Genomic DNA, 25,918 nt, shown 5'->3' with positions numbered 1-25,918 from the left:
GCCCAGCGCCAGCTGGTGGGCTAGCGCCGGGCAGTTGTCCAGTTTCCATGGTTTGGCGGTCTCCCAGACCATTGAGTAGCAACACGGTAGAGCAGCGACATGGTAGGTGGGGGCAGGGAAGAGGTGTTCCGGGAAGGGAGGAGGCCAGCAGGGGGCGGAAAGAGGGCATAGGGAGGTGTGCCAAGGGGCGGGAGTTCCGCTCTGCAGGATCCTAGGAGCCACGCCCGACCAGAATGGTAAGTTTCGGTCTGAACAATGACTGCATTTTTGATGCATAGTGGTTACTAATTTGGTGATTGCTGCAATAGGTGAATGCAACCATTGCCTGACTTTTCTAATGCAGGTGGGATGAATAGCCTCAAAACATTGCATCCTATCAAATGGTGGGCTTTGGTAAGCTTGAGATGTGAATTTCTGCTTTGCATCTTTGCATAAAAAGGAGTGTTAGCGAATTGGAGTTCCCCCTAGGCTGTAATGTACAAATTGCTTCTCATTTCAAAAGGCTTATGTTACACCTTACAAAGAGCAATCTGTTTAGCTTAGCTTTCAAATTGCAGAGTTTTAAAAAAAATTATATAATAGACGCTTTGAGTATGTATTGTTTTGCATTGTACAGTGTTGAAATTTCTCGAGATCCTGATGTGCCTCTGGGCATCAGTATTGTCGGTGGGCATACAGTTATAAAGCGCCTAAAGAATGGAGAAGAGCTTAAAGGTATCTTTATCAAGCAAGTCCTGGAAGACAGCCCTGCAGGAAGAACAAATGCTCTGAAAACAGGTGATAAAATACTTGAGGTAAGTTTATTATTTTTAAAGAGAACAGAGCTGTCTGTATCTGCTTAGTTGCATGGGTTACCTTAAATGCATCATACTTCAAAAAGCAAAGCAAATCCACTTCAGAGTAAATAACCCAAATAAACATTGAGAAACTGGCATCAATTGCTAATAGGGGCGAATGCAAGATGTGCAAGTAAGCTGTGTATCCTGTATTTCCACATACTGTTGATGTTTTAAAGAATGGACTTGAGCATGTCCCCTGTGGAGGTGTGTATGCACTCCTTATGGGAGGACAGCATGTGTGTTTTTCTGGAAGAGAGAAACATGAGTCACTTGAGATGTTAATCATAGAACTTGCTTATGCTCCTTGTGTTCATGCTTTCTTAACTCATGCACACAGCTGAAACTACTCAGAGGATTGTTGGGTTCAATCCTTTTCACAAAACAGAACTCTCCAAAATGCACACACTTACTTACATATCCACTGATTAACCCATAGACTTCTTAACAAATGTCACATTATGTCTGTAGCAAAAATGGACTGTAAGCAAGTACCATACCAAAGCAGCTGCAGAGCTGGTACCTTCAAGCAAGGATTAACATTCAAGCATTAACCCTGTGGCTACTTTATTTCTTTTACTTGCATATCTGATACTGCTGTTATCTGTAAATGTAAATGCATCTCTTTTGTCATGGGCACAATCTTGTGTTGTAACTATTGAGGGCGCTTTTTAAATTTCAATTCATATTGCATGCATTTGTTTTAGGAAACCTTTTAGTGATCTTGTTGGTTTACAGAGTGTCACGATCTGAGAGCTGTAGCGAACTTCTTGCATTGCAAGGTGTACAGAATATCTTTAAACTATAAGATCTTTTTTCCTGCAGGTTTCTGGAACTGATGTGCAAAATGCTACTCACGAAGAAGCTGTAGAAGTCATCAAAAATGCAGGCGACCCCATTGTGTTTGTTGTTCAGAGTTTGTCTGCTTTCCCAAGGGTGAGTTATTTCTTTGGTTTCCAAATCCAGCTACAGAAATGACCTATTTTTAGAGAACGTTGATAACATCTTTTGTTGATATTGGGTTTAAAAAAAAAATGAAAAAGGTATATATATTAGCGTGCTTCTGGCTCTCCTAGCCCTAGAACCAAAAGGTTCAAGGCAGGTAACAACATCAAAATAAAATTTAATACCAGAAAAAGCTCCCCTTATCCGGAATTCCAAAATACGGAATATTCCAAAATATGGAACTTTTTTGTTCCGAAAGTCAGCAACATGACTTTTTAAAAAACTTTTTTGCCTAAAGAACTAAAATCGCAAACTGTGTTTCATGCACAAACTTTCATGCCCATAAGTATTAAAAATATTGTATAAAATTACCTTCAGGCTATGTGTATGGGGTATATGAAATATAAATGAATTTGTGGTTAGACTAGGGCCCCATCCCCATGATCTCTCATTATGTATATGCAAATACTCCAAAATAAGGAAAACTGCGCTATCCAAAACACTTCTGGTCCCAAACACTTCAGATAAGGGATGCCCACTCTGTATTATCATACCTGCTTGCTTCTGGCAACTAAAAGGCAACCTAAGTAAAAGAAATATCTAAAGCAGTTCCATAGTTATAGGGTAGCAATAACCTCAAGAATGCCCATCTTCCCCCCCACATCAGACATAGCATAGTCAAAATTCTTTATACAATATTATGATTAATATTTCATATACTGCTTTCAACAAAAAGTGGTTCTTAAAGCAATTTACATAGCTAAATATATTTCTTTAGAAACAATATGTGTTTAGGAAGTAAAAAGGATGATTTCTTTAAAGAAATAAAGATTCCAGTTATCCATTCTATATAAGGTCTTCTGAATACATAAGAGCCCTGTTGAATCAGGCCAAAGGTTGGTCTAATCTGTCATCCTGTTTTCCACATGGCCCACTAGTTGCCCCTCTATAGCCTACAGGCAAGAGATGAAGGCATGCCCATTTCCCCTGCTGCCCCCTGATTTTTAGAGTCCTCTGATCCTAGTGATGGCATTTACCTGTCATGACTGATCAGTAATAGACTTGTCCTCAGTGGATTGAACTAATCTGCTTCCAAAGCCATGTGAACTTTGATGCGAACTGACCATCTCTACATCTTATGGTAGTGAATTCCATCAACTGATTATGCTGATGTATGAAACTGATTGTATGAAAACTTTCTTCCCTTTGTCCATTCGAAATCTCCCATTAATTTCATTGGATGACCCCCAGTTCTACTACTGTGAAAGAGGGAGACGCTTGGCCTTGTGAAATGCAGAAGGGGCAAAGCACGCTCCCTGGATGTCTTGGTTTGGACAATATTATACTAATAGCAGTTTTACCTTCAGTCCCTTTTCTAATGACCCCAGCATGGATTTTGCCAATTTTTGTAGCTGCCTTACACTTGTTCAACACTTTCACTGGGCTGTCCACAACAACCCCAAGATCTTTCTTGGTTCATCACTGACAACTCAGACCCCAAAATAATATGTGGTAAAGACACAGGTAAAGACCCCAATGTATATGTGAAACTGGAATGTTTTTGCCTCAGTGTGCATCGCTTTACACTTAAATATTGAATTGCATTTTCCGTTTTGTTTCCTGCTCCCCCACTTTGTGGGAGAGACCCTCTTTGAGTTCTTCTTAGTTTTCATCATCCTGTGAATACTTTGGTGTCCTTTAAAAACCTGGTCACCTTGCTGCTTATCTTAACTTCTTATGCTGCTTGTAGCAATGGACAACGTTACCTGCACCTCTAAAATACTGTTTTTACTAAACCTGCTTTTGTATTCTTTCCGTATTTGTCATTTTTTCAATGTATCCGATTATAAAATTTTGTGCATATTTTGTGCACACCATTCTGGGAGAGGCTCTATCAAATTATAAAGTTCTAGTAACGGTAAAGTATGATAGTAATGATTTACTATGTTTTATAGTAGATGAGGAGTTTGTACTTGTACTTTAAATAGTATGTGTGAAACTCATGTTAATTTCATGGGACTGTGTAGTTAGTAGTGTAGAAAGGGTATGTGTAATGTATTACATTTTAGATCAGTTTTATTTTTTTAATTATTTTTTGTATTCTGCAGATGGTTTCCATAGTAAATCCAAAGAAAAATAAAGACCACAAAGATCAAGGCACAGCAGGAGAACAGGTACTGCCAATGTTACCTTTTGTTTCCCCCAAACCAGGTTTATATAGCAGTGTACAGTCAACTTGAAAACATCAGAGAGATTTCTGTTAAAAGGAAGAACATGAATAATATCCATCAATTTTTTTGTAGCTATGCTAGTAAATTTGGAAAGGTAAATAAACTATTGTGCAGTTGCACTTGCTGTTTACTGCTGTTTATGACATCAAATGCATAAAAGCAGAGCAGCAATAAAAGCAATAACTCAGTTGCTGCTTAATTAAAGGAGAAGAAATAAGAGTATTTGCTCAGATTTGAGTATAATGGAAAAAATACATTTTGTCGGAAAATAGGGGAAAAGTTAATCAGACCATTCAAAAAGCAAATAAACTTGTTCTGGTTGAATTATTATTATTATTATTATTATTATTATTATTATTAACAACAGTATTTATACCCCAGGGAGAACTACTGCGGTCCCAATGGGGCTATTCGGATCTGCACCACCTCATATGGTGGCGCAAATCTGAGCAGCCCAGGCCTGCCCCAGGCTGCCTGGGAATGGGGTTGGGATCCAGCATATCTGCTGGATCCTGGCCCCACCTCCTACTCCCTCCCTGCCCATCCATGGCCCCGCCCACCACCCATCATCCCCTGCCCCAAAATGCCTCCCCCCCACCCTTCCCAAGCCCCCAGGCCCCTGCACCAGCTTACCATCCCTGCGCCAGCTCACCATCCCTGGAGTTTTCGTTGGCATGGGGAGACCTTTCTTCATGTGCTGGCCTTTCTTCCCCCGGAGTGGCGTAAAAGTGCTTGACAGCACTTTTGCAACACTCCCGGGCCAGCACAAGGGACTCACATCTGCCCAAGACACAGTTTGGATTGTGCCCTTGGAGAAAGTAGGGAAGGTGTATTACAGCTATTTTCAACCACTAGGTCGCAGATGGTCTGCAGGTGTGCTGTGGGAGTTTGGGGAAGGCCATTCATTAGTAGCACCATTGGGGGATATGAATCCCTGCCAGCAGCGTGGTATGCCTTGTCAGTTGTCAAAAAACTGATGGTGTGCCTTGACAACTTTGGCACCTTGTCAGTGTGCTGTGGGATGAAAAAGAGGGAAAATTACTGTTGCATTGGGTTCCAGCATTTTATATTCTGAAATATATTTCTGCTGGGTTAAAAAACAGAATGTGGATTTATAAACTGTCCCTTCTGGCTTGGGGTAGGTAAGATAGAAATAAAAAATAAAAGCTAATAAAAGAGATTTAAATGTTGAATTATGTTAAATTACCATTGTCACTTCCCTCCTATTTGTCATCTTGAGCCGGATCCCAAGGTCTTTCCTAAAGTGGTTGGTTTTAATCAGTTATGAAAGCTGCCCATGCTTGGACTGAGTCTGCAATGACAGAGAGAGAGTTCAACAACTGGGCATGGGGGGGGGGGAGAACCATGTAGAGCACCCTTCTTGTGTCCTCACTGTCTGAACTTAACACAGAGATGGTATTCTTGAGAGATCATAATGAGACACATGAGAGCCTACAGTCCCTAATGTGTGTTGGGCCCAAGTTGTTAACTTCCCTGCATGCCTGTGATTGTCTCCAGCACTGTATCAAGTTCATGCTTTCCAGCTTTCACAAGAGAAAATAAGAATATGCTTGTAACTCGCCTATTCTCAAATGGAGGGCCACTGCCAAATTTCCCACCTGTAAGCATTTCTTTCCCTTTTTGAGTAGGTGTTAGCCCCATGGCTTCTAGATTGTATCTGCAGTGATTCTTCAGTGTTGGCTTTTGATTCTCTTTTAAAAAGCTATCCTTTCTTTTTTGCTTTACCCCAACCTCTTCCCACAGTTTATCCAGCCCTTCAGGTTGTTTTCCTGAAATTACAGTCCGAATGCATTTTTAATCTGATTCCCCTTTCTTTATCTCCTTTTTCTGCCGCCTTCTATCTTTCATACACAGCATGAACACTTTTGTAGATGGAAATTTGTGTCAAATTCTGGCTTCCAATCCTTCAGTATCTGCTGACGACACATTTAATTATTCTTTCTAATACTACTAATATAAGTAGTACTCTTTCCCCAAGAAACTTCAGCAGAGAAAACCATAAACTGTGTGCAATTTTTAATCTTTTATCTAAAGTGAACTGTCATCCAAAAAAGCTTGTGCTATGAAAAGTGCATTGATCTCTCTTGTGTTTACTGCTACAGATTCAGTTGACTTCTCTCTGGAAGCTGAATCTTTTGGGCATCAGTCAGCAATAGGCTAATAACCGCCTATTTGCACCTATTGTCATAATCAAAAGCTGTGCAGTCAGGATGCACCATGAAGTGAAACCTTTGGAAAAATGGAGGTTTCTATGAGTTTCTTTCCTAGAATAAAAACTTGTAAAAGCCCTGTTTGGGGAAAAACGGGATTTATGGTCAGTCTGCCTATGTAAAACACCTTGATTCTATGTGACTCATGACTACAAGTCTTTGAGAAAGGCAGTATATAAATACTGTCATTCACATGGAAACGTGGACATTGGCCATACAGAGAACTCTTCCTGAGTGGGACTTATGGGATGGGGGGTGAGACAGTGGACTGAGATAATGATGGGGAGGTCAGGAAGCTGAAGACAGAAAGGAAAGAAGAACTGAGGAAGCAGCCAAGGAAAGGAGAGGAGTCATCAAGTGCTACCAGGGAAACTAGGAAAGCAGTAAGAAGCAGGTGACAAAGGAAAGGGAGATTAGAGGTGGAAGGGTCCTGAGTAAAGAGGGAGTGAATGACACTCCCTAGACACAGCTAGATGAAGCTGTGAGCCACAAAGTAGGACTGGAAGAAGCACTGGTCATGGTAAAGATGCTTATTTTTGAAAGTCTGCTGGAGTTTGCAGATACTGCTACCTGTTAACAAGGTTTCATAAAGTCTGATTGCTGAATTTTGTCATTTAAAAAAATATAAGTATTATGATTTTGTTGCTGGGTTTAATTGCGTTGTGACTTACAGTGCCATGACTTTTTAATTGCAGAGTGTCTGGCACTGAATGCAACTAACCAATATGGCTGATAACTACATCTTTTTTTCTGAATAAGATAGGGTTAGGGAAAGATGTGTAATCCATTATCACTAAGATGGAGAATTGGAATAAGATAAAGAGATATTTCACACAGTGTTATCTTCTATTTGTTGGCTATTGTAGTCTTAATTTTAAAAAACCTACAAAAAAAGAGTTCAGTAATCCTACACATGAATCCTATTTTCATTTTAACTTGGAAAGCTGAAATTCATAGAAAATTAGAAGTGGTGGGTAGATGAAGTCTTTGCATACTCAACGCATTTCTGGGTAATTGGTGCAGATGAAAGGCTACTATCGCAAACTACTCTTCTCTGATAGTGAAAATAGTGGCCAAGTTAAGACCTTCCATAGCTTTTCCCCTTGCCACCTCACCCAGAACATAGCAGGAACAGAGGTGAAGCACCCAGTGGAAATTGCACAAATGAGCATGCAGAAATGGCAAATCTGATTTGCCTAATTAACACATCTGATCTGCATAATATGCAAATTATAGTGCTCAGAATTTAGGCCTTGAAAACAGCAACCCCAATAATAAGCAGTTAGAGAATTGCTGGCTCATTTTCATTTTCTATAGTTTTTCATCCAAGAAAAGAAAAAAGACATCCACTTACAGTTTTTTAACACCCTTTTAACCTCCTGGATTCTAGATCTCTGCTTTATGCTGTTCAAGGGCTAAATTCCTAATCCTCCTAAAAGCTGTGTAAGGTAGCTTTTTCATGGCTGCTGTAACAGTGGAAAATAACTCTGTTATAGTCAGCATGTGCATCTTTTAATGTAGGGTATCAAGACATAAAAGAAAACATAACATTTTAAGACTGTGCATGCATACCAACAATGGATTTTTTTTTTCTTTTGGAGATTTAGAAATCAGAGCTGCATCAGATAGCCAACGCCTTCATCTATAAATGGGTGTGCCGATGGGGCAAGTTAGGTTTTAGTCAGCAAGATTATTATTGTGAATTACTCTGCACTGGTGATTCTCTCCCCTCCTTGCCATTTTAAAATGTAAAAATCAATTTTCTGTATGATGTACCTGAATGTTCTTTTGAAAATGTAGCACAAGGACTCTGAGTCATGGGAGCCAATAATGTTCACTTCTCAAAGTGCTTGCTTTGGTGAAATGAATGGGAGGCTGTAGCAGCCCACACTGTCTAATACATGGTCTTATTCTGGAATCCAACCTAAAAAAACTGGTCTTGTGCTCTTGAACCTGAAGAAACTCTACAAAAGATGGCAATCCACTTCCATATCCACTCACTTCATTCCTTCCTCCCAAGTCCCTTTAAATAGAACAGGAAGCGCAGAACATCTGGAAACACTCAAATTTCTTGTTTTACTGGAAAGTATCACATGGGAAGGTGGTAAGGGGCTGGATTGCTGTCTACCTGAGTTGAGGGAGTTGCAAGTGCATGAAATGGCAAGTGGCAGATCATGTTGGACCATCCCTTCTTGGAAGGGCCCACAGCATATCACCTAGCTCACCTATGTTCTCTTTATACAGTGGAGGTGACTCTCTCCAGGCCCAGAGAGTTGCTACACGGTCAAGGCAAACGCCACCACAAATCTGAGTGAAATTCAGATAAGAGGGGGCCCATGAAGGGCAGTTTGCAGAAGGACCCCTAAAACACAGAACTGATCCTGAATGTTAAACTAATAAGTGAAAAGGGACAGAAACGTTTCGAAATTATTAGTAGCTGAAAAGTTACAGGAGCCAGTCCTTGGCAGAGCTAGGAAACGTTCACTTTTGTAGACACTAGTAGCAATTTGGCAGTATTTGCAGCTGGCAATAAGCACAAATTCATTCTGCTTAATAAATTTTCTTCATATGCTAGAGATAACTGAATGTACAATTTGATCTGGGATATGGAAGCAATTAAAGTATATTAGATGACAAAGCACATATCACTGTATTTTGTGAAGGTATATGGGTAGATTATAATGTTTTTCTTAAAACAGGAATCCACATTGCAATTCCTTAATCCCTCATCCAGGCTATACATTTGTCTTTCCATCAATGTTTTATTTTGTAGTGTTTTTAAACATGTAGTTCAAAAGTACTGTAATTAAGGTGTGAGTGACAGTTTTTTAATATTTACTCGTAGCAAGAAGAATATGTTTTAATATTTACTCGTAGCAAGAAATAGGGCCTTCTCAGTAGTGGCACCAACATTATGGAACTCCCTTCCCCTTGACTTGAGAATGGCTCCCTCTCTTGAAACTTTTCGGCGAGGCCTGAAGACCCTTCTGTTTAAACAAGCCTTCTGAGTTCCTTTTTAACATCTTTTCTACATCTTTTAGTATTTTTTACAGGCCTGATCTGCTGCTTTATGCTCTTTTTATCTGACTTTTCATCTGACTACTGTTTTTATGGTATCTGTTAATGTGTTTTTAATATTTTTTTATCTGTTGTTAAATGATGTTTTTAATTTGTTTTTAACATGCTGTAAGCCGCCCTGGGTCCCTTTAGGGAGAAGGGGTATAAATAAAGTTTATTATTATTATTATTATTATTATTATTATTATTATTATTATTATTATTATTATTATTATTATGTTGGCTCGATCATTCCTGTGTTCTCCCGTGACTTGTTAGGTGTTTACATTGCAGTTTTAATCTTATGCTTAAATGCAATCTACTGAGCTGGAGTGTATGTGTATGGAATATGGAATATGAAATGTAATGTGTGGGGCATGAGTTGTAGCAACAGGGTTGATACCATCGCAGCTACCTGACTTTCATGCATTGTGACAAATGTGACTGTAAGTAAATGGATGATATGGGGAGATACTAGATATCAAAGTCAGGAGTCCTGGTCTGTGAATGCTAATCCTCTATCTCTGTGATATTATAGGATAATGGGGTAGGCTTGAGAAGCACCACAACCACTGCATGGAGAAGTTTTTCACATTAAAAAATTTGCAAAAAGGTTAATTTATAGATCTATCATTAAATCTGAATTCTCATAGCCCATGTTTTAAGGATTTCAATGGATGCTAAACTTGATTGAGAGACAAATGCCTGCCACTCTGGCATAACCTTTATTTGAGGTTTCCTTGGTCATGGATCTACTCCAGCATTGCAACTGGTGACTTGAATTTAAGATTCTAAAATATACTTTAAATGCATCCCATGGTTCATGGTTGGCAACCTTCAGTCTCGAAAGACTATGCTATAAGCCTAGAGCACCCAGTATTCCCAGGCAGTCTCCCATCCAAGTACTAACCAGGCCTGACCCTGCTTAGCTTCTAAGATCAGACGAGATTGGGCACGTGCAGGGTAACAGTTAATAATGCATGCCATGATGTTCTTGAATTTCATTTTAGGACCTTGTGTTATCAAAGCCTGAATGGGCCTGAGGTAATTCAGAAAATGTATGTCAAAAAGAGAATTCCAGAATAGACTTTAAATTTGTAAAAGTTTTGCATTTTTGGTCCTCCTGAATCAGGTTTCATCATATTAACTGGATAATGGGCCAGTTCATGAGCTGCTGTAAGCAACCCATCCTCATTGCGTGGTGGCAGAGTGGGAGTATGCACATCTTCCTTCACCCCCCCCAAATGCACAATCCATTGCACAAACCATTCCTAGACATGCAAATTCAAACTATTCTTTGCAAATTAAATGCTACTTTAACATTGTTCAAATGGAAGAGGCTTTTATATCAATGTAATGAGATATTTTGGTACAGTGTTTTTCATATGTGACACTAGAATGCAGTTAAGCATCTTTTGTGCTTTCTGTGTCAGGCATATATGCTGTTAATGTAAAAGAGAATCTGTCAGAGAGATCAAATATGCATTCCAATAAAAAGCAGGTTTTTCAATTGCATAAAGAGCTAATTTAAAATTAGAAAATTGAAGCTGTGTAAGAAAAATAGACTTTGACTTTATCAGTGCTCCTGGAAGAAGGGAATTCAAAACTCTGGGACTTAAGGTTTAACATTTATTAAAATCATCAAAGCATGGACTGTGAGAATTCAGGTTTACATAATGGAGCGGGTGAAAATTTATGTTTAAACTGGCTCTTGGTGGGCTCCACGAAGGAGCTATTCACTGTTTGACTGCTAAATGTTTGTTTACCATAACTCAGTTTCTGCTCTACTATCATGGATACATCAAAACCAGGCCTACATCATAATACAGACTCTCTTACAACACTTAGGTATTCCCTAGTTGCCAGTTTAGAACATTATTTCATACTATTCAAGCAGAAATACTTGTTCCGAAATAAAATTTAAAATCTTGCATGAGGCTGCGTGTAGAAGTTGTACTGTTGAATTATGCAGTATGCCTAGCTATTCATAACATGAACAAAATGTGGTTGCTCTGCTAATGGTTTCTTTTTTATTATGAGTGATAAGTGTTTCTCTTCATCACTTAGAGTCCTATTAGACCATGTGGGTACATAGTATGTGATCAAAGGCTAATGGAAGATATGAGTTTTGAAGCTGGCCTATGATTAGGTATCAGTTGAAGTGTCTCACTAACAAAATTGCCGTGTGTAGATTTCTGAGCACTGAAATGGATGGATATGATACGTATTTCAAAAGACTCATAGTCACAGTCCTAAGAGGTTCTTTCACTGTGCACAAATGCTTACGTAACCCCAGCAGAATCTATTAAGTAGATTTATATTCTCTGTGTCGCTTGGTTTGTTCGAGGTCTGTTATACCATTGGACAAAACAGTTACTTGTCTTCATAATAGCTCATTCACTCAACCCCTCTATGTTGCACAGGAAACAGTTCTTGAAACTCCTTCAGTTTTCAAAAGTGGTTTGTCATGTCTTGCTTGGAGCTGCTAGTTAGGAATGAGCAATTTTAAGAATCTCACAGGACACATGGAGTCCTGGCACTAGACTGTGTATCGAACTTTTAAACTGAACATTTTAAAAAGTATTAGAAACTAGGGCTGCTAAGCTTAATAAAGATTAAGGGTCAAATTGGACTTGACCTACAACATGCAGGTTGCCTCATTTTTGTTTTTGCATTTTTGAATTAGAGCCCCCAAAGGCTGAAATGGGGTGACAGTGCAGTGGAGATTACGGGGACAATAGGAGTTTTCCTATGCTGCATTTCTGATCCTGATTTTCCATGCCCCCCTCCCCGTAAGCTATTTTAATTGAGGGGAAAAAGCTTTCCATTGAAAGCTGTGTGAAGGATTTCCCCCATTAAGTGAAAGCTGTAACCAGTGCAGTAATTCATCTGAAAATGCCTCACATGTTTCTGAATTTGGAGAGTTTGTCCCTGTCAACCTATGACTGTTAAAGAATCTTAATGGAAAGATGTCAGGGATGAAACAGTTTTGGGAGTTAGCCCATAAATGAGCAGAGGTAAAGAAAAATTGCCCATAGACTGCTATGCTGTGTGGAAAAAGATCCAGATATTTTAGGGGACAGGTAGCTAAACATGAACTGGCAGCCTGATACTGCTTGCTGAACAGCTTCAATTAGCTCTCTGTTCCTCTTCCTGCTTGTTCAAAGTCAGCAGGAAGAGGATTCAGGCAATTGCAGCCTTCTGGATATTCTAGCACAGTGATTTTCAATCTTTTTCACCTCGTGGCACACTGACAAAGTGCTAAAATTGTCAAGGCACACAATCAGTTTTTTGATAATTGACAAGGCACACTGCACTCCTGGTGTGGGGCTCACATTCCCCAATGGCCCTATTAGTAAATAACCCTCCCCCAAACTCCCGCAGCACACCTGTGAACAGTTTGCAGCACTTTAATGTGCCATGGCACACTAGTTGAAAATCGCTGCTCTAGCACTTCTGAAAGGGAAGGGGAAGGGAAGCTGCTGCTACTGCTGCAGTTGGTACAAAACCAGGTTGGTAAGGAGAGCCAGAGTGTGGCAAACTCTACCTACCCTCCTACCATGCCTTCTACTCTTGAACAGCCTCTCTGCTTTTACTGTGTGGTCTTGTTTAAAATAAACACGTTGTATGAAGCATGCTGGGACTCCCAGCATATTCCACTTAACCTGTTTATTTTAAGCAAGGGCATGTGGAGTAAGAGCAAGGAGGCAGTGTCAGAGTAGAAATAAGGGAGTGGGGCAGGTTCTGTCTCCTTCTCCCCTCCTTGCCCACCATCTGTTTCTCCAAGTAGCCAGCAGAATGAGGAAGCAGTGGTGGGGCACAGTCAAAGTATATATATTTTTTCTTGGGTGGTAGCAGAAACCCCATCTCCCCCCCCCCCAAAAAAAAATCAGGCAGTATCTCTTCTCAGGAGTCTCCTGCTGATCAGAAAAATGTAGATAGTTCCAGTACGATTAGAATAGTGTATTGTAGTTAGTGTACTTTTCTTGATGGGTGCAATGCACTTCAATTTTTTTTTTTTACAGTATATGCAATGCAGCGGGGGAAATACTGTAAAAATGACATGTGAGCTATCAGTGATAACTCTCTACTATAGAAAAAAGTATTTTTTGGTCCTTTGTATTGATCTCATGACAGTCACTACTTAGCCTTTGTTTACGAAAGTGCATCTTGCTATTAGCACTGTGATTGCCTGAGATCACTAAAACTGTGCAGCTAGAGAATGATTCAGTTCATTTGAGCAAGAGAAACAGATGCTTGGATGTGTCTGCTGCAATAGTCCTAAGCCTTTCGTTTTAGGGATATGTACCGCTATCTGCATAATTATCAAAAGTGCCTTTATTTTTGTAAGGTAATGGGATTTTCTTGCAAGTTTTAATATATAGCTTGTTTGATTGGAGTAGGTAAAATAATTTAGTCTGTAATGCCTCTGGAGCTTTTATGCGGAAAGTGTTCCTCTGTGAAGCACATGGAAAAAACCATAGATTTATTAAAAGATTAAAGCCCCTCTGAAAAAATGGAGATGTGTTAATTAACCTTATATGAAATCAATTTTCTGTTTTCTGTCTTTGGCACTGGTTCAAAAATGATTTGTGCCTAGTTACTTATTTTGGTGTTCTCTCTCTCTTTCTCTGTAGTCTACTATGCAAAAAACTTTGGAAATAGCATTTAAATCAGCAACATACAGTAACTGATTTCTTTTTCCTAGAAAATGGGAAATTAACTGTGAGGTTCCTGTTGATAATGTTCCTTTTTTGTCTTTTCAGAAGGAAAGTGGAGTGCCACCACCCATGAAACTACCACCTCCTTATAAAGGACTTCGAAAGTCCAGCACTGAGGAGGAGGAGGAGGATACTTTTACTGAGGGTAAATTTTGTGATGTTTGACTAGAATGAAAGCATTTCTGAATTGAGAGTTTGTACTTAACCTGTGGTGCTATTGTTAAGGAGTAGTCTAATTTGTGACATCCGTACTTGTGGGGTAAAATTATATTTTTTGCAAATGATTCTCCATTTTGATGGAATAACACAGGTTTTTTTTTGTTTTTTAGTTTGGGAGTTTGGCATCATTCTCTAAATGTAATACATAAATTATATATACCTTTGTTATAGTTTCACTATTGATTTATTGGGCTTTCCCATTTGTATCATGTTAAAGAATTTACTTGCAAAATGCAAAAGCACTTAAGTGCCATTTGTACATTGAGGTCTGGATTATTTTGAAATAAATACTATTGAATCTACTATGCATGATTCTTTCCCCGTTGCACGTTCTCCCTCTTCATTCGACACCGAGTGTTCCAGATAACAGGGAAATTCTCTCCTTGTAGACAAATTTGCCTCTTCAGGCAAATGCTACTTCCAGGTAGGAGAGGGGGCAAAGCTAGGGAATTTGGGGGCAAGGTTTGCTGACTTGTTCCTGGGTGTTCTGTAACTATGGATGGTGTCTATCACTACAAACATCTGAATAAGACTTCTGTGTTGCTCAGATCAGTGAGTGAACAACCCTATTCTGAATACCTTTAGAGGGCTCAGGAAGTACTATATGATTCTCTTTTCAGTTTGCTGCTATTAAGAGGCTTTGTTTGTTGGCTGGGCTAGTTCTCCCTAGCTCTCCCCCCCATGGCTTTAAACCGGAACTAGTTAGCAGGGCCGGATTAAGTTAGTGCAGGGCCTGTAGCATATATTATGAAGAGGCCACATTCCTGCCCTCTCCTTGCCCTTTTCCTCCCCCCCCCCCAAACCAGCCCACATGGAGCTTGCCTGTTTTGGCACAATCTGATCTTCTGTGAGCACCAGCAAGCTGGCCTTACCGCCAGTGCCTTGAACTCTTCTGCTGTTGCAATGTGCACGTTTTGTGATTGTGCCATGAAAGCACACACTCTGCTAGTGCCAAAGCTGCCGGCACAATAGGATTGTAACTGCGGTGAAGCTAAATTTGAACAAAATTATTTGTTCGTATCATGATGTTAATGATGTCCGTAACTATTATGAACATGTAAACAACAGGGTTGCCAGTTGTGAGATGCTGATTTCCCCAGAGGCAGTTTGCGAGCATTTAGTATGAAACCCTCAGAAATGTGGGGCACATGCTACTTTTGCTACTATGTTAATCTGGCCCAGCTAGATAGTGGTGTCTAAGCTGCATCTCTGCCTGTCATCCCTCAGATTTCAGGTTATAAATCCAGATTATAGACCCACTCTGGACTCAACAGTGACGAAATGCAGTTCTGTGGGGAAAGATTATAAAGGCCCCTTCAGCTTTTGCTGTCTGAAACTCTTGCTGCCTTGGGCTTCCCAAATGTAAAGCTGATCTGAGACATGCTTTCTGTTGCTGAAGCAATCTAGAACACCATGGTACCCAGCATATGATGCAATAAAACATTATAATCATTTGTTAAATCTTGAGTTTGACAGAAGGCAAAGTGTGTTAATTGGCACTTGACTTGCATTGATTGCCATGTGCAGTTATCAGAGAGAATGTCTCCAGGGGATTTGCTTAGGACTGATAGGGCTCACATGTAATGATTTGGTTGTTTCAAAGGGAAAGAGGATGTAATACATCTGTCCAAAGGTGAAGGGGAGTCTGCAACAGTCAAACAATGCTTCTCCAATAGATGTCACTGCAGTCACCAGCAAATGTTGCTGAACCAGAAATTAACTGTAGAATCCATTCTAGAAAAAGTGGACCTCTGACATAATAAATTATTAGAATGGTGATTAGGTTTTCTTAATGTACTAGAAGTTATATTCGGACCCTCAAAAATGATTCAGAAAAGCACTCATTGTACTCATAGAGTTTGGGTTTTAATTCGTAAACTATACATTAATTCCTGTTTAATATGTTTGTGCAGTTAATCATTTTTTATTAGTCTTTCTTTGAACTGGGAAAAGTGTTTAGCTTTCTCACCTTAAACTGTTCTTAAAGGACTATTGAAGACTGCCATACATGCTTTAATACTATGGGGGGGTGTTGGAGGGCTTATGTGTATAAAGCATCTGTGCATCCATTTTTATAGTGGTTGCTGCAGAAGTACTGTTTCCAAACAACTATTTGGGAAGCTGAAATGTAAAGCACTTAAGGACTTTGTGTGCTAATGGGCAAAAGAAGGTTGTCTGTGGATGTGTGTACATTCGTGTACCTCAAGTAGAGAAAAGAGGAAACGAAGAAAAGAAAATTAGCATTTAGGGCCAATATAGGCCCCAATTTAGGGCCAATGATGAATACCCTGCTCTGGGCCAGGGTATCTTAGAGATCGCCTACTTCCGTACAATCTGGCTCATCCTCTTAGGTCATCAGAAAAGGCCTATTTACAAGTGCTGCCGCCTAAGGAAGTACTTGGGGCGGCGGCAAGAAATAGGGCCTTCTCAGTAGTGGCACCAACGTTATGGAACTCCCTTCCCCTTGACTTAAGAATGGCTCCCTCTCTTGATACTTCGGCGAGGTCTGAAGACCCTTTTGTTTAAACAAGCCTTCTCATGGCCTTTTAAAAATCTTTTCTATATCTTTTAGTATTTTTACAGGCCTGATTCCTCTATGATTTGCTGCGTTTTGCTCTTTTTATCTGATATTTTATCTGACTACTGTTTTTATGGTATCTGTTAATGTGTTTTAATACGTTTTTATTTGCTGTTAAATTATTTTTTTAATCTGTTTTTAACATGTTGTGAGCCGCCCTGGGTCCCTTTGGGGAGAAGGGCGGGATATAAATAAAGTTTATGATGATGATGATTGATGAATAGGGAATTCCTCTTCCAAAGTGCCTCTGATGAGCTGTTTTTCAAACATGATTTTTGAGTGCTCCAGTTTTCCATGCAAATTGGAGTATACATCCAGTAGAAATCTTATACATGCCTACTCAGAAGTAAGCCTCATTGAGTTCAGTGAGACTTACTCCCAGGTAAATGTGTATAGGATTGCAGCCTTCACTGAAATGCAGGCAATGGTGAGAAGTCAGATAGGTTGCCCGTTGTTAAAAGATATCTTTGTTTCTTGAGCTCAAGCATAATCTTCTGGTGCATCTCAATTAATGAGAAAACAGCAAGGTAATACTTGAGTAAGTCTGCTGGGCTGGTAGACAGTCATTGATGATCTGAACCAGAAAAAAGCCTCTGTAAATAAATGTGACTAGATGTCACAAACCGTTTCTCTGCAATAAAGCCTGGACCACTCAGAACTGTATTAGTTGTCGCTGATTGAGAGAGGAAGGGGTTATGTTAAATTGACTTGTGCTTCGGGACAGGGGAATATGCCATTCGAATATTAGTGATCTCCAGCAGTGCAATAACACAGCAGAAGCAGCTGTAGCAGTGGCTGCAGCAGCAGTAGAGCGTCAGTGGGTCAGATGTGGGAAACCAGAGATTTGCTTTTCTCTGCATACTTGTGCTGGCAGTTTTGCTGACAGATGTAACTGTTCGCTTGTGGACAGGCTTGAAATTAAGTGTAATTGATCACTTCTCATCATAGAAAGAGAGCTGCCAGCTTGCCCTTAAGGCAAGGGAAATCTCTGAGACAGGCCCAAGGTCGTCCGAAGAAAGGCAAGCACGGAGTCTCTCTGTATGTGTGTGATGAGGATTTGAGCTGCTTGCAGCATTTGAATGTTTGTCAGGAATGCAGATACCTTGAAGTGCATACTGATACAGCAATGGTACAAGGGGGTTTCCCAGGTACGTATTCTGGTATTTCCAGCAGCTCATTCTCAGCATTTCATTAACTGATAAAGAGGAAAAGGTAAATGAGAATAGCAGCATATTTTGATTTGTTCATTGACTTAATCATGTGTAGGAAGATTTAGTGTTGGCATGAATTCTAGTGCCTTGAAAATGCATTGGCTAAGTTTGAAACCATTGATGCAATCCATTTGAATCAGGCTGTGAAACTGACAGGATCAGGATTCAGTGGTGAATGTTTAGATCAATTTTAACTTATTTTATTCTTAACTACTACTTAAATGTAAAAACAGATGGCTCTTCTTTTGTGTTTTGCCTAAGATGACTCTTAGGTAAATGTTTGAATGCAATAAAAAGCTCTGTTGAAATAAATATAGCATTTCCATTGTGGAGTAACAAAATGTGAGTAAACAAACAAGCTGTTTTCTACAAAAACGATACTGTGGTTTTGCTCACTTGCTGTGAGATGTGATTGCCTCTTCCTTGCCATGTATGCAGTTAGTGGGATTCAGATATTTAGTTTGGGGGTGCTAGGGGTGTGTGTGTGTGTGTGTGTGTGTGTGTGTGAGAGAGAGAGAGAGAGAGAGAGAGAGAGCGATTATATGTAAGGCATACACAAAAGTTACAGATCTAAATATTTCATTTTAGATGATATGACTGTAATGGGTTAGTGTGTGTGAGTGAGAGACTTCCCTCTCTTGACTTCTGCTTTTGTCATATATTGACAATGTAGAATTTCATGAAGCTTGATTTAGTGTAGGAAGAGGTGGCTCTGGAGAATTGCAAAGAGAATTATCCTTGTGAAGCTGGCACTTTATCACTGAGGAACACTTTGCATCACTGCAGTGACTTGCAATTAGAGCTATGACATAACAGGTTGCTAGAGCAAGTGCATAGGCATTTGCCAGATTGAAGATAAATGATAATATTCCATTAATGCATGCCTGAGGCTCTTAGAAAAACTGAATCTGTGGCTCGAAATGGCATCTTTTCAGTAGTATCCATTACAAAGAATACTATGCGACTGTAAGGGAACAAGTAAGGAACATCTCTGATCTAGCCAACCAGCACAGCTGTAAAATTCTAATGAGACAACGGAACATGCTGCTTGCTTATTAGTTTTGCATGTCTAAAATGTGTCTTCAAACAGTACTTGATTTTAAAACTGGGACCCTTGGGAACATGAAGTGTAAATAATCTGCTCTAGGAAGGAAAACTTCAAATGCCTGTTAACGCTGGCTGTGTTCTGCAAATGCATTTATTGGTTACAGAGTATTTACTATAACAGCAGAAATTAGCATTTTGTGTATTCCTTAGATCTGCTCTGGAACGTACTTCTATAACTATTTCATATCTTGGGCCATCATGAGTGCATATATACTTACTGCATCATTTTTCTTTTTGTTTAACTGCATTTTTGCCTTAGAAATGTAACAGAACCTGTCTCAATTTCGTGTAATAAACCTACCCAAGTTATGCAAGGAGCAGTCAAAGACTTCTTGAAAATAGAGCTGGTATATAGTAGACCAGTGGTTCCCAAACTGTGGGTCGCAACCTGATTTTTAGTGGGGCAGAGCCTCCGATGTAAACACAAGTAATGGCAAGGTGAGATAACTAATTGCCTCAAGTCCTGAGGTTATTTAAAAATAGCTGCCAATTACCCTGCAAACAGCTCAGCTCCTGGAGTTTGCAAGATGGCTGCTAATAGCCCTTTAAGGAGCTTAGCTCCTGGGGTTTGCAAGCTTATGTAAAATATAAGGAGATGAATATGTCTTAGTTGATGCCCCCTAATAAAGAATTCCAAAAAACCTAGAATAGTGTTTCTCAAACTGTGGGTCGGGACCCATTAGGTGGGTTGCAAACCAATTTCAGGTGGGTCCCCATTCATTTCAATGTGTATTTTATTTTTAATATGGTAGACTTGATGCTACCATGGTATGTGACTGCATCTGCGAAAATGTTACAGCTTTGTACTTTTAACAGGCTGTAAATGTATATGCTTTTACCAATTATAGTAAATGGGACTTACTCCTAGGTAAGTGTGGTTAGAATTGTAGCCTAGGGTTATTAAAAAAAATTCCTGCTTGATGATGTAACTTCTAATCATGACATCACTTCTGGTGGGTCCTGACTGATTCTCATTCTAAAAAGTGGGCCCCGGTGCTAAAAGTTTGAGTACCACTGACCTAGAAGATTTTTTTTTTTCCTGGGACATGTGGGAAAGGAAGGAGAGCGTTCATTAAAACTCATTAGGGTTGCTTCATTATAAGAAATGGATTGAGTTTTTTGTAAATAAATAAAAATGTTATTACTTGTAAGTAAATAAATAAAATTATTTCTTTCTAGATCTCCTTTTAAGTCTTGTAAACCTATTGGGTTTATGTGGGTCCTGATAAGAGTGTCATTTTAAAAAGTGGGTACTGATGCTAAAAAGTTTGGAAACCACTGTAGTAGACCAATACTTCCTTATATAAGGTCCTGGGGCCTGTCTGTAAGTTTGTTTTTTTTTTTTGAAGTCCAACATTGCTATTATCAATAGCAAACATGTTGTGTTTGACTCTGTCAGTCCGCTTCTCCAGCGGCTGCATTGACTGCCCATTCGTTTCCGGGCCCAATTCAAGGTGCTGGTTTTGACCTTTAAAGCCCTATACTGCTCTGGGCCAGGGTATCTTAGAGACCGCCTACTTCCGTACAATCCGGCTCATCCTCTTAGGTCATCAGAGAAGGCCTTTTTGCAAGTGCCGCCTCCTAGGGATGTACATGGGGCGGTGGAAAGAAATAGGGCCTTCTCAGTAGTGGCACCAATGCTATGGAATTCCCTTCCCCTTGACTTAAGAATGGCTCCCTCTCTTGAGACTTTTTGGTGAGGCCTGAAGACCCTTCTGTTTAAACAAGCCTTCTGAGTTCTCGGCCTTTTTAACATCTTTTCAACATCTTTTAATATTTTTTACAGGCCTGATTCTTTTATGATTTGCTGCTCTATGCCCGTTTTTACCTGACTGCTTTTTATCTGACTGCTGTTTTTATGATATGAGTTAATATGCTTTTATCTGTTTTAAATTATGTTTTTAATCTGTTTTAACCTGTTGTAAGCCGCCTTGAGTCCCTTCGGGGAGAAAGACGGGGTAAAAATAAAGTTATTATTATTATTATTGTGGAATATGAAAAATGTTTTTATTTAGAGTACTCAGTTGTGTGATCTTACCTTGAAAAGCAGGCTAACAGAGCTTGCTGGAATAAGATGGAAGAATACTCTGGAATTTCGGGCATGGGTGCTAACGCCATCCATGAACATATGGCCAAGCATGTTTGTAATTTGCCGGTTCTTATCACCACTAAAGCGACTTGAAGTTGAGGACTGTAGCACGTAACTGGGACCATTAACAGAAAAGCAAGTTTTCATCTGTCCCCAGTACTCTCTGGTGCTTACCACAGAAATTTGGCTATGTAGATTGCTCAGCTTGTGCTGTTCCTACAACATTCATTGGTAGCCATGTTGATGGATCAGTGAGAGTCCTGCAGTCATCACCATCCACCATGAGGATGGTATGGGTGGGCTGTAAGGATGTATTTGTTGCATGGCAGCCTTTGAACCATAAAATAAGTTTTTTTGCAGATTTTGACATACTGTTCTCTAAAAATGCACATAGCAAAGCATCAATGTGGTAGCAGGGACGTTCCATCAGTATGACGTCTTTCCAATCTATGGATTTTACAGTGAGGGACAGAATGTAAATGAGGGATAGATGGCAATCAGTATCTGTCTTTGTGTGTCATTAGGACAGGCATGTAATGTTATGTTAGGGCCTATAGACAAGTTTGTTCCAGTAGGGGTGCTATTTGTGAGAGATTCTCACAGAGTTGTATGCCAGTAATGGGAGCATACAACTTGATTGAATTAACTGAGCACAGATTTATGGAGAAGTATCAGAAGAGCTTTTGCTATTCCAAGAACAGTTTTTGCTTTAGATGGGGTTGAAAGGCATCAACCAAAGAAAACTCTCTCCTTTGCCACTATTGTCATCTGTTCGTGCTTTATTTACATCCCTTGTTTTCCCAATCTGTTACTTTGGTACTAATTTGGTACTAATTTTTACAAATTGAACAGTCTGTTTCTTTCTGTTTCATTATGAGATCTGCCCTTAGCTTGGATCTCATAGTCAATGCGATGGTGTCATGGATTAAGTCTGATTTGGCTATGTAGTGATGGCAATGAGAGCTGTTTGGCATTCAGGAGCAATTTCATTGCTGTAGCATAACATGGCATTCCCTGTCTTGGCAGGTCAGTTGCCAAGGTATGTGTCCCCTTGCTCCCCATGAACTTATTTGGGCCTTTCATTGCCCAAAATGGGGGGGGGGGAGGCTTATTTAAAGGCAGAACACTGTTCATGTAAATTCCTCTTCCTTCTAACTTGGCTTAGGTGTAGCCCCTCCTAGCAACTGTCTGAATCCTCCTTATAGAGACCAAATGTATGCTGTGATTCTATACAGGTTACCATGTTCAGCTGAACTGACTCCGTTTAGACGTACCTAAATAGCTTCATTTTCCCCGGGCTAAATTCCTTTATATTGGATAAAAGAAAAGGTGGCAATGAGCAGGACACTCATACTGAATTCGAAAGTAATTGCTGTAGAATTATACAATTTGTTGCACTTAAAATCTTTTTGTTGCTGTTCTAAAGCACCTCCCTCTCTAAGGGCTTCTGTTACCTCCTGGAGGCAAAACTAATGAGTAAGTCCATTTTATGTGGCTGTTATTCTTATAGCTTTTCCTGCTTTCGCGAATCTCTTGATGTTGCATCTCGTTTGCCAGAAGGAATAGGGAGTTCTAAAGAATATTTGTCACAGTGCACATCCCATCCAATTTGTTGATTGCAACTGAAGTTTAACTTAATTATAATTCTCTCCAAGCTGAAGACTTAATATCTTTCTTTTGTAATCATCGTATCAATAAGGAGAGACCAGTAGACATATTCAGAAGATGAGTGACCTTTTTCAGTTGCATTTATGAGACAAGAAATAGGTATGTTTTGTATTTCCTTCTGAAGTGAAATTCTTTGTCAGTGAACGTAGGCGACTTCTAGTACTTCACGCTAGACTGTTTACAGAGTTTTTGAGCTTAGCCCAATCCTAAGCTGTCTGGTGCCCAGAAGAGAAACGGTACCAAAATGGCGACCATTGTTTCCTATGTGGTAGCTGCTAGAATCTCCTTGGAGGAAGGAGACACTCTCCCCTTCCCCCAGGTAAGGGTGCAGGTCCTGCAGTGGGCCTCCTTTAGTCTGTGCCGGCTATTTTGCCAGCACAGACTGGAGGAGCTTCATGTTGGGGTTTTCAGCCCAAAACGAAGCAGTGGATCCAGCGGAGCAGGACTCTGCTGATCCCACCCTCTACACCAGAATGCTTTCCCCCCTGCCCTGACAAACCTTACTGCTGCCCAGAGCTCTTCTCTTGCTTCAGGCAGTGTCCTTCCAGTGCCGGGCTGAGCACCAACTGGTGCTGGGCTGGCGACAGTGGTCTCTACACGGAGGGTGCCGTAAACATCTTTTACAGCACATTTACAACACCCAGTGCTGGCGGTATGCTCAAGTTCAGGTTTGGGCTCTTAGTGTCTTCAAAGAAAATTTAAGTTGCAACTACAATGGCATTTAGTTTAGTTCTAGATCAGGGATGCCCAAACCCTGGCCCTGGGGCCACTTGCGGCCCTCGAGGACTCCCAATCTGGCCCACAGGGGCCCCCAATCTCCAATGAGCTCTGGCCCTCCGGTGACTTGCTGGAGCCTGTGCTGTCCCAACACAACTGCTCTCAGCGTGACGGCCAACCTCTCATGTGAGCTGTGGGACGTGGGCTCCCTGCACTGCTTGTTGTTTCACGTCTGTGATGCAGCAGTGGCAGCAAAGGAAAGGCCGGTTTTGCTTTGTGCAAGGCCTTTTATAAGCCATGAGCTATTGCAAGACAATCATTCATTCATATAAGTTCCATCTCTAATCATTTATGTAAATTTATTCAAATTTGAAATGTATATTAACTTTTTTTCCCCCAGCCCCCGACACAGTGTCAGAGATGTGGCCCTCCTGCCAAAAAGTTTGGACACCCCTGTTCTAGATGTACAGAGTTGATGTGCAAAATAAGAAGCAGAGTATTTGGATTGTTTCTGATACAGAGTTTTTCAAAAATGTACTCAATTGCCGTGGTTTAGGACACCAAATGTTAACTGCTGTGTGGCACATCATCTGGTTGTTTCTAATTCTATAAAGCAAACACAAGAAAAGTTATGCCAATATCAGGATAGCTTATCTGTCAGATGTGCATCAAGAGACACTGTCTTTATATTTTTCAGTGATATAGTATTTTATCAGATGGCTGAAAAAAAAATTCTGCCAACATTAAACACTGCCTCCATCATTTTATGTTAACACAGTTTCTTAAGTTTTCTTTTTGTAACTTGTCATCTGGAATAAAGGCATTGATGAGAAATAGTGAAAAATCTATGCAAGTTAATAAGTGTAAAATCTGCACTGCATAGTAATTGTTCTTAGAGAACAGTTTTCTTTCTTTTTAAGAACATGACATCCTTTAAGGCAGCAGTTTTCAACCTTTTTCATCTTGTGGCATACCGACAAGGCATTAAAATTTTCAGGGTACGCCATCAGTTTTTTTGATACTGGCGGGGGGTGGGGGGTGGGCTCACATCCCCCAGTGGCCCTACCAATAAATAACCCTTCTCAGGGCTCCTAAGAACATACTTTGAGAAATGCTGTTCTAGACTTTTGAGAAGGCTGTTGAAGGATCTCTTTCCTTTCTAGCTCAAAAGAGTTTGACATCTGGAAGGCTAAGTCAGGAAAGTCTTTGATTAAGGATTGATGGTTGGTTTTATGGTCATAATTACAAACACTTAACTTGAAAGTATTTCAAAACTATGAGATTTTCAACACAAGATCTCACTTCCTGGGACCAGTTCGCTTCTGTTAGCTTCAAATGTCTTCTTGAGTCACTACTTCTTGAGCCTACTTCACTACTTCTTGAATCACTATAAGGAGACATAGTTTTGAAATGGAGACCATGCTCCTAGCTTAACCTGATATAACATTTGGCATCAGGAAAGTTTCATCTCCATGGCAAATGTCTTTACTAAGTAAGGTATTACAAATGTCAAAGTCCAAGGAAATGGAAAACTGAGCAATTCATGTCCTTCATTGTTTAGTAAGGAAGCCTAGCCATACTGGCCATCCTCTTTATCTAGCTCTTTCTCTCTCACATGCCCAGTTATCTTGAAGATCTATATAACATGCACTAGGAAGACACGGGGACCAATCTTATCCAACTTTCTAGCTCCAATGCAGCCAAAACATAGTTTGAAGAGGACTCTGTGACAGCGCCCCCACTGCAGGATGCAGCACATACCCCTTTGGCACAGCTGCAACAGTAATGGAAAGTTGGATAGGATTGGGCTCACAGTTTCCGAAGTTCAAAGCAATTACAGCTTGAACTTGGCTTTGAGAGAGAAAGCTGATGGTCATACTTAAACAGCAGAGTGTCTTGATGGTACAGGGACTTGTATCTGTTTTAGAATTTCAAATGCTGCCAAGTATCTGGTGTGCTACCTTCAGTTTAAAAGTGAAAATGTGACAAGTTCAGCTGCACTAAGGACAATATCAGCATGGTAAGGGGTGCTGGGATAAAGCAAAATAAGTCATCCTATTTTTAATTTGTTCTCACACTACTTGTGTCAAACCATTTTATGAGCTATTGTCATAAAATCAATATATTTTATGTGTATTACTTTGTAATTGTGGGTGATCCTCATGGTTTCAGGGCATTGTCACCCCCCTCTCTGCAGATCTTCTGTTAAACCTTATAGAAGCTACCAGACAGGAGGGAGAAATGCAAATTGGGTTCAAAGCAGCCACGACTAGCCAAACTGGGTGATTGTTGATCAACTGGTTTTATG

At 40.1% G+C, this 25,918-nt stretch overlaps 1 protein-coding gene across 1 annotated transcript in view; it reads left to right on the top strand.

Moving 5' to 3' along the window:
* The window catches only part of PATJ (PATJ crumbs cell polarity complex component), a 177,228-nt gene that overhangs the window by 69,306 nt on the left and 82,004 nt on the right, over positions 1–25,918 (top strand). The window contains exons 24-27 of the mRNA XM_066624595.1: positions 617–794; positions 1,662–1,772; positions 3,890–3,955; positions 14,070–14,166. Coding sequence (XP_066480692.1) covers positions 617–794; positions 1,662–1,772; positions 3,890–3,955; positions 14,070–14,166 — 452 coding nt within the window. The remainder of the gene's footprint in view (positions 1–616; positions 795–1,661; positions 1,773–3,889; positions 3,956–14,069; positions 14,167–25,918) is intronic.

Source organism: Tiliqua scincoides, chromosome 4, assembly GCF_035046505.1.
Source record: "Tiliqua scincoides isolate rTilSci1 chromosome 4, rTilSci1.hap2, whole genome shotgun sequence".
Classification (NCBI taxonomy): Eukaryota; Metazoa; Chordata; class Lepidosauria; order Squamata; family Scincidae; genus Tiliqua; species Tiliqua scincoides.
Note: the sequence above shows the minus strand (reverse complement) of the source record. Positions and strands in the feature narration are given on the sequence as shown.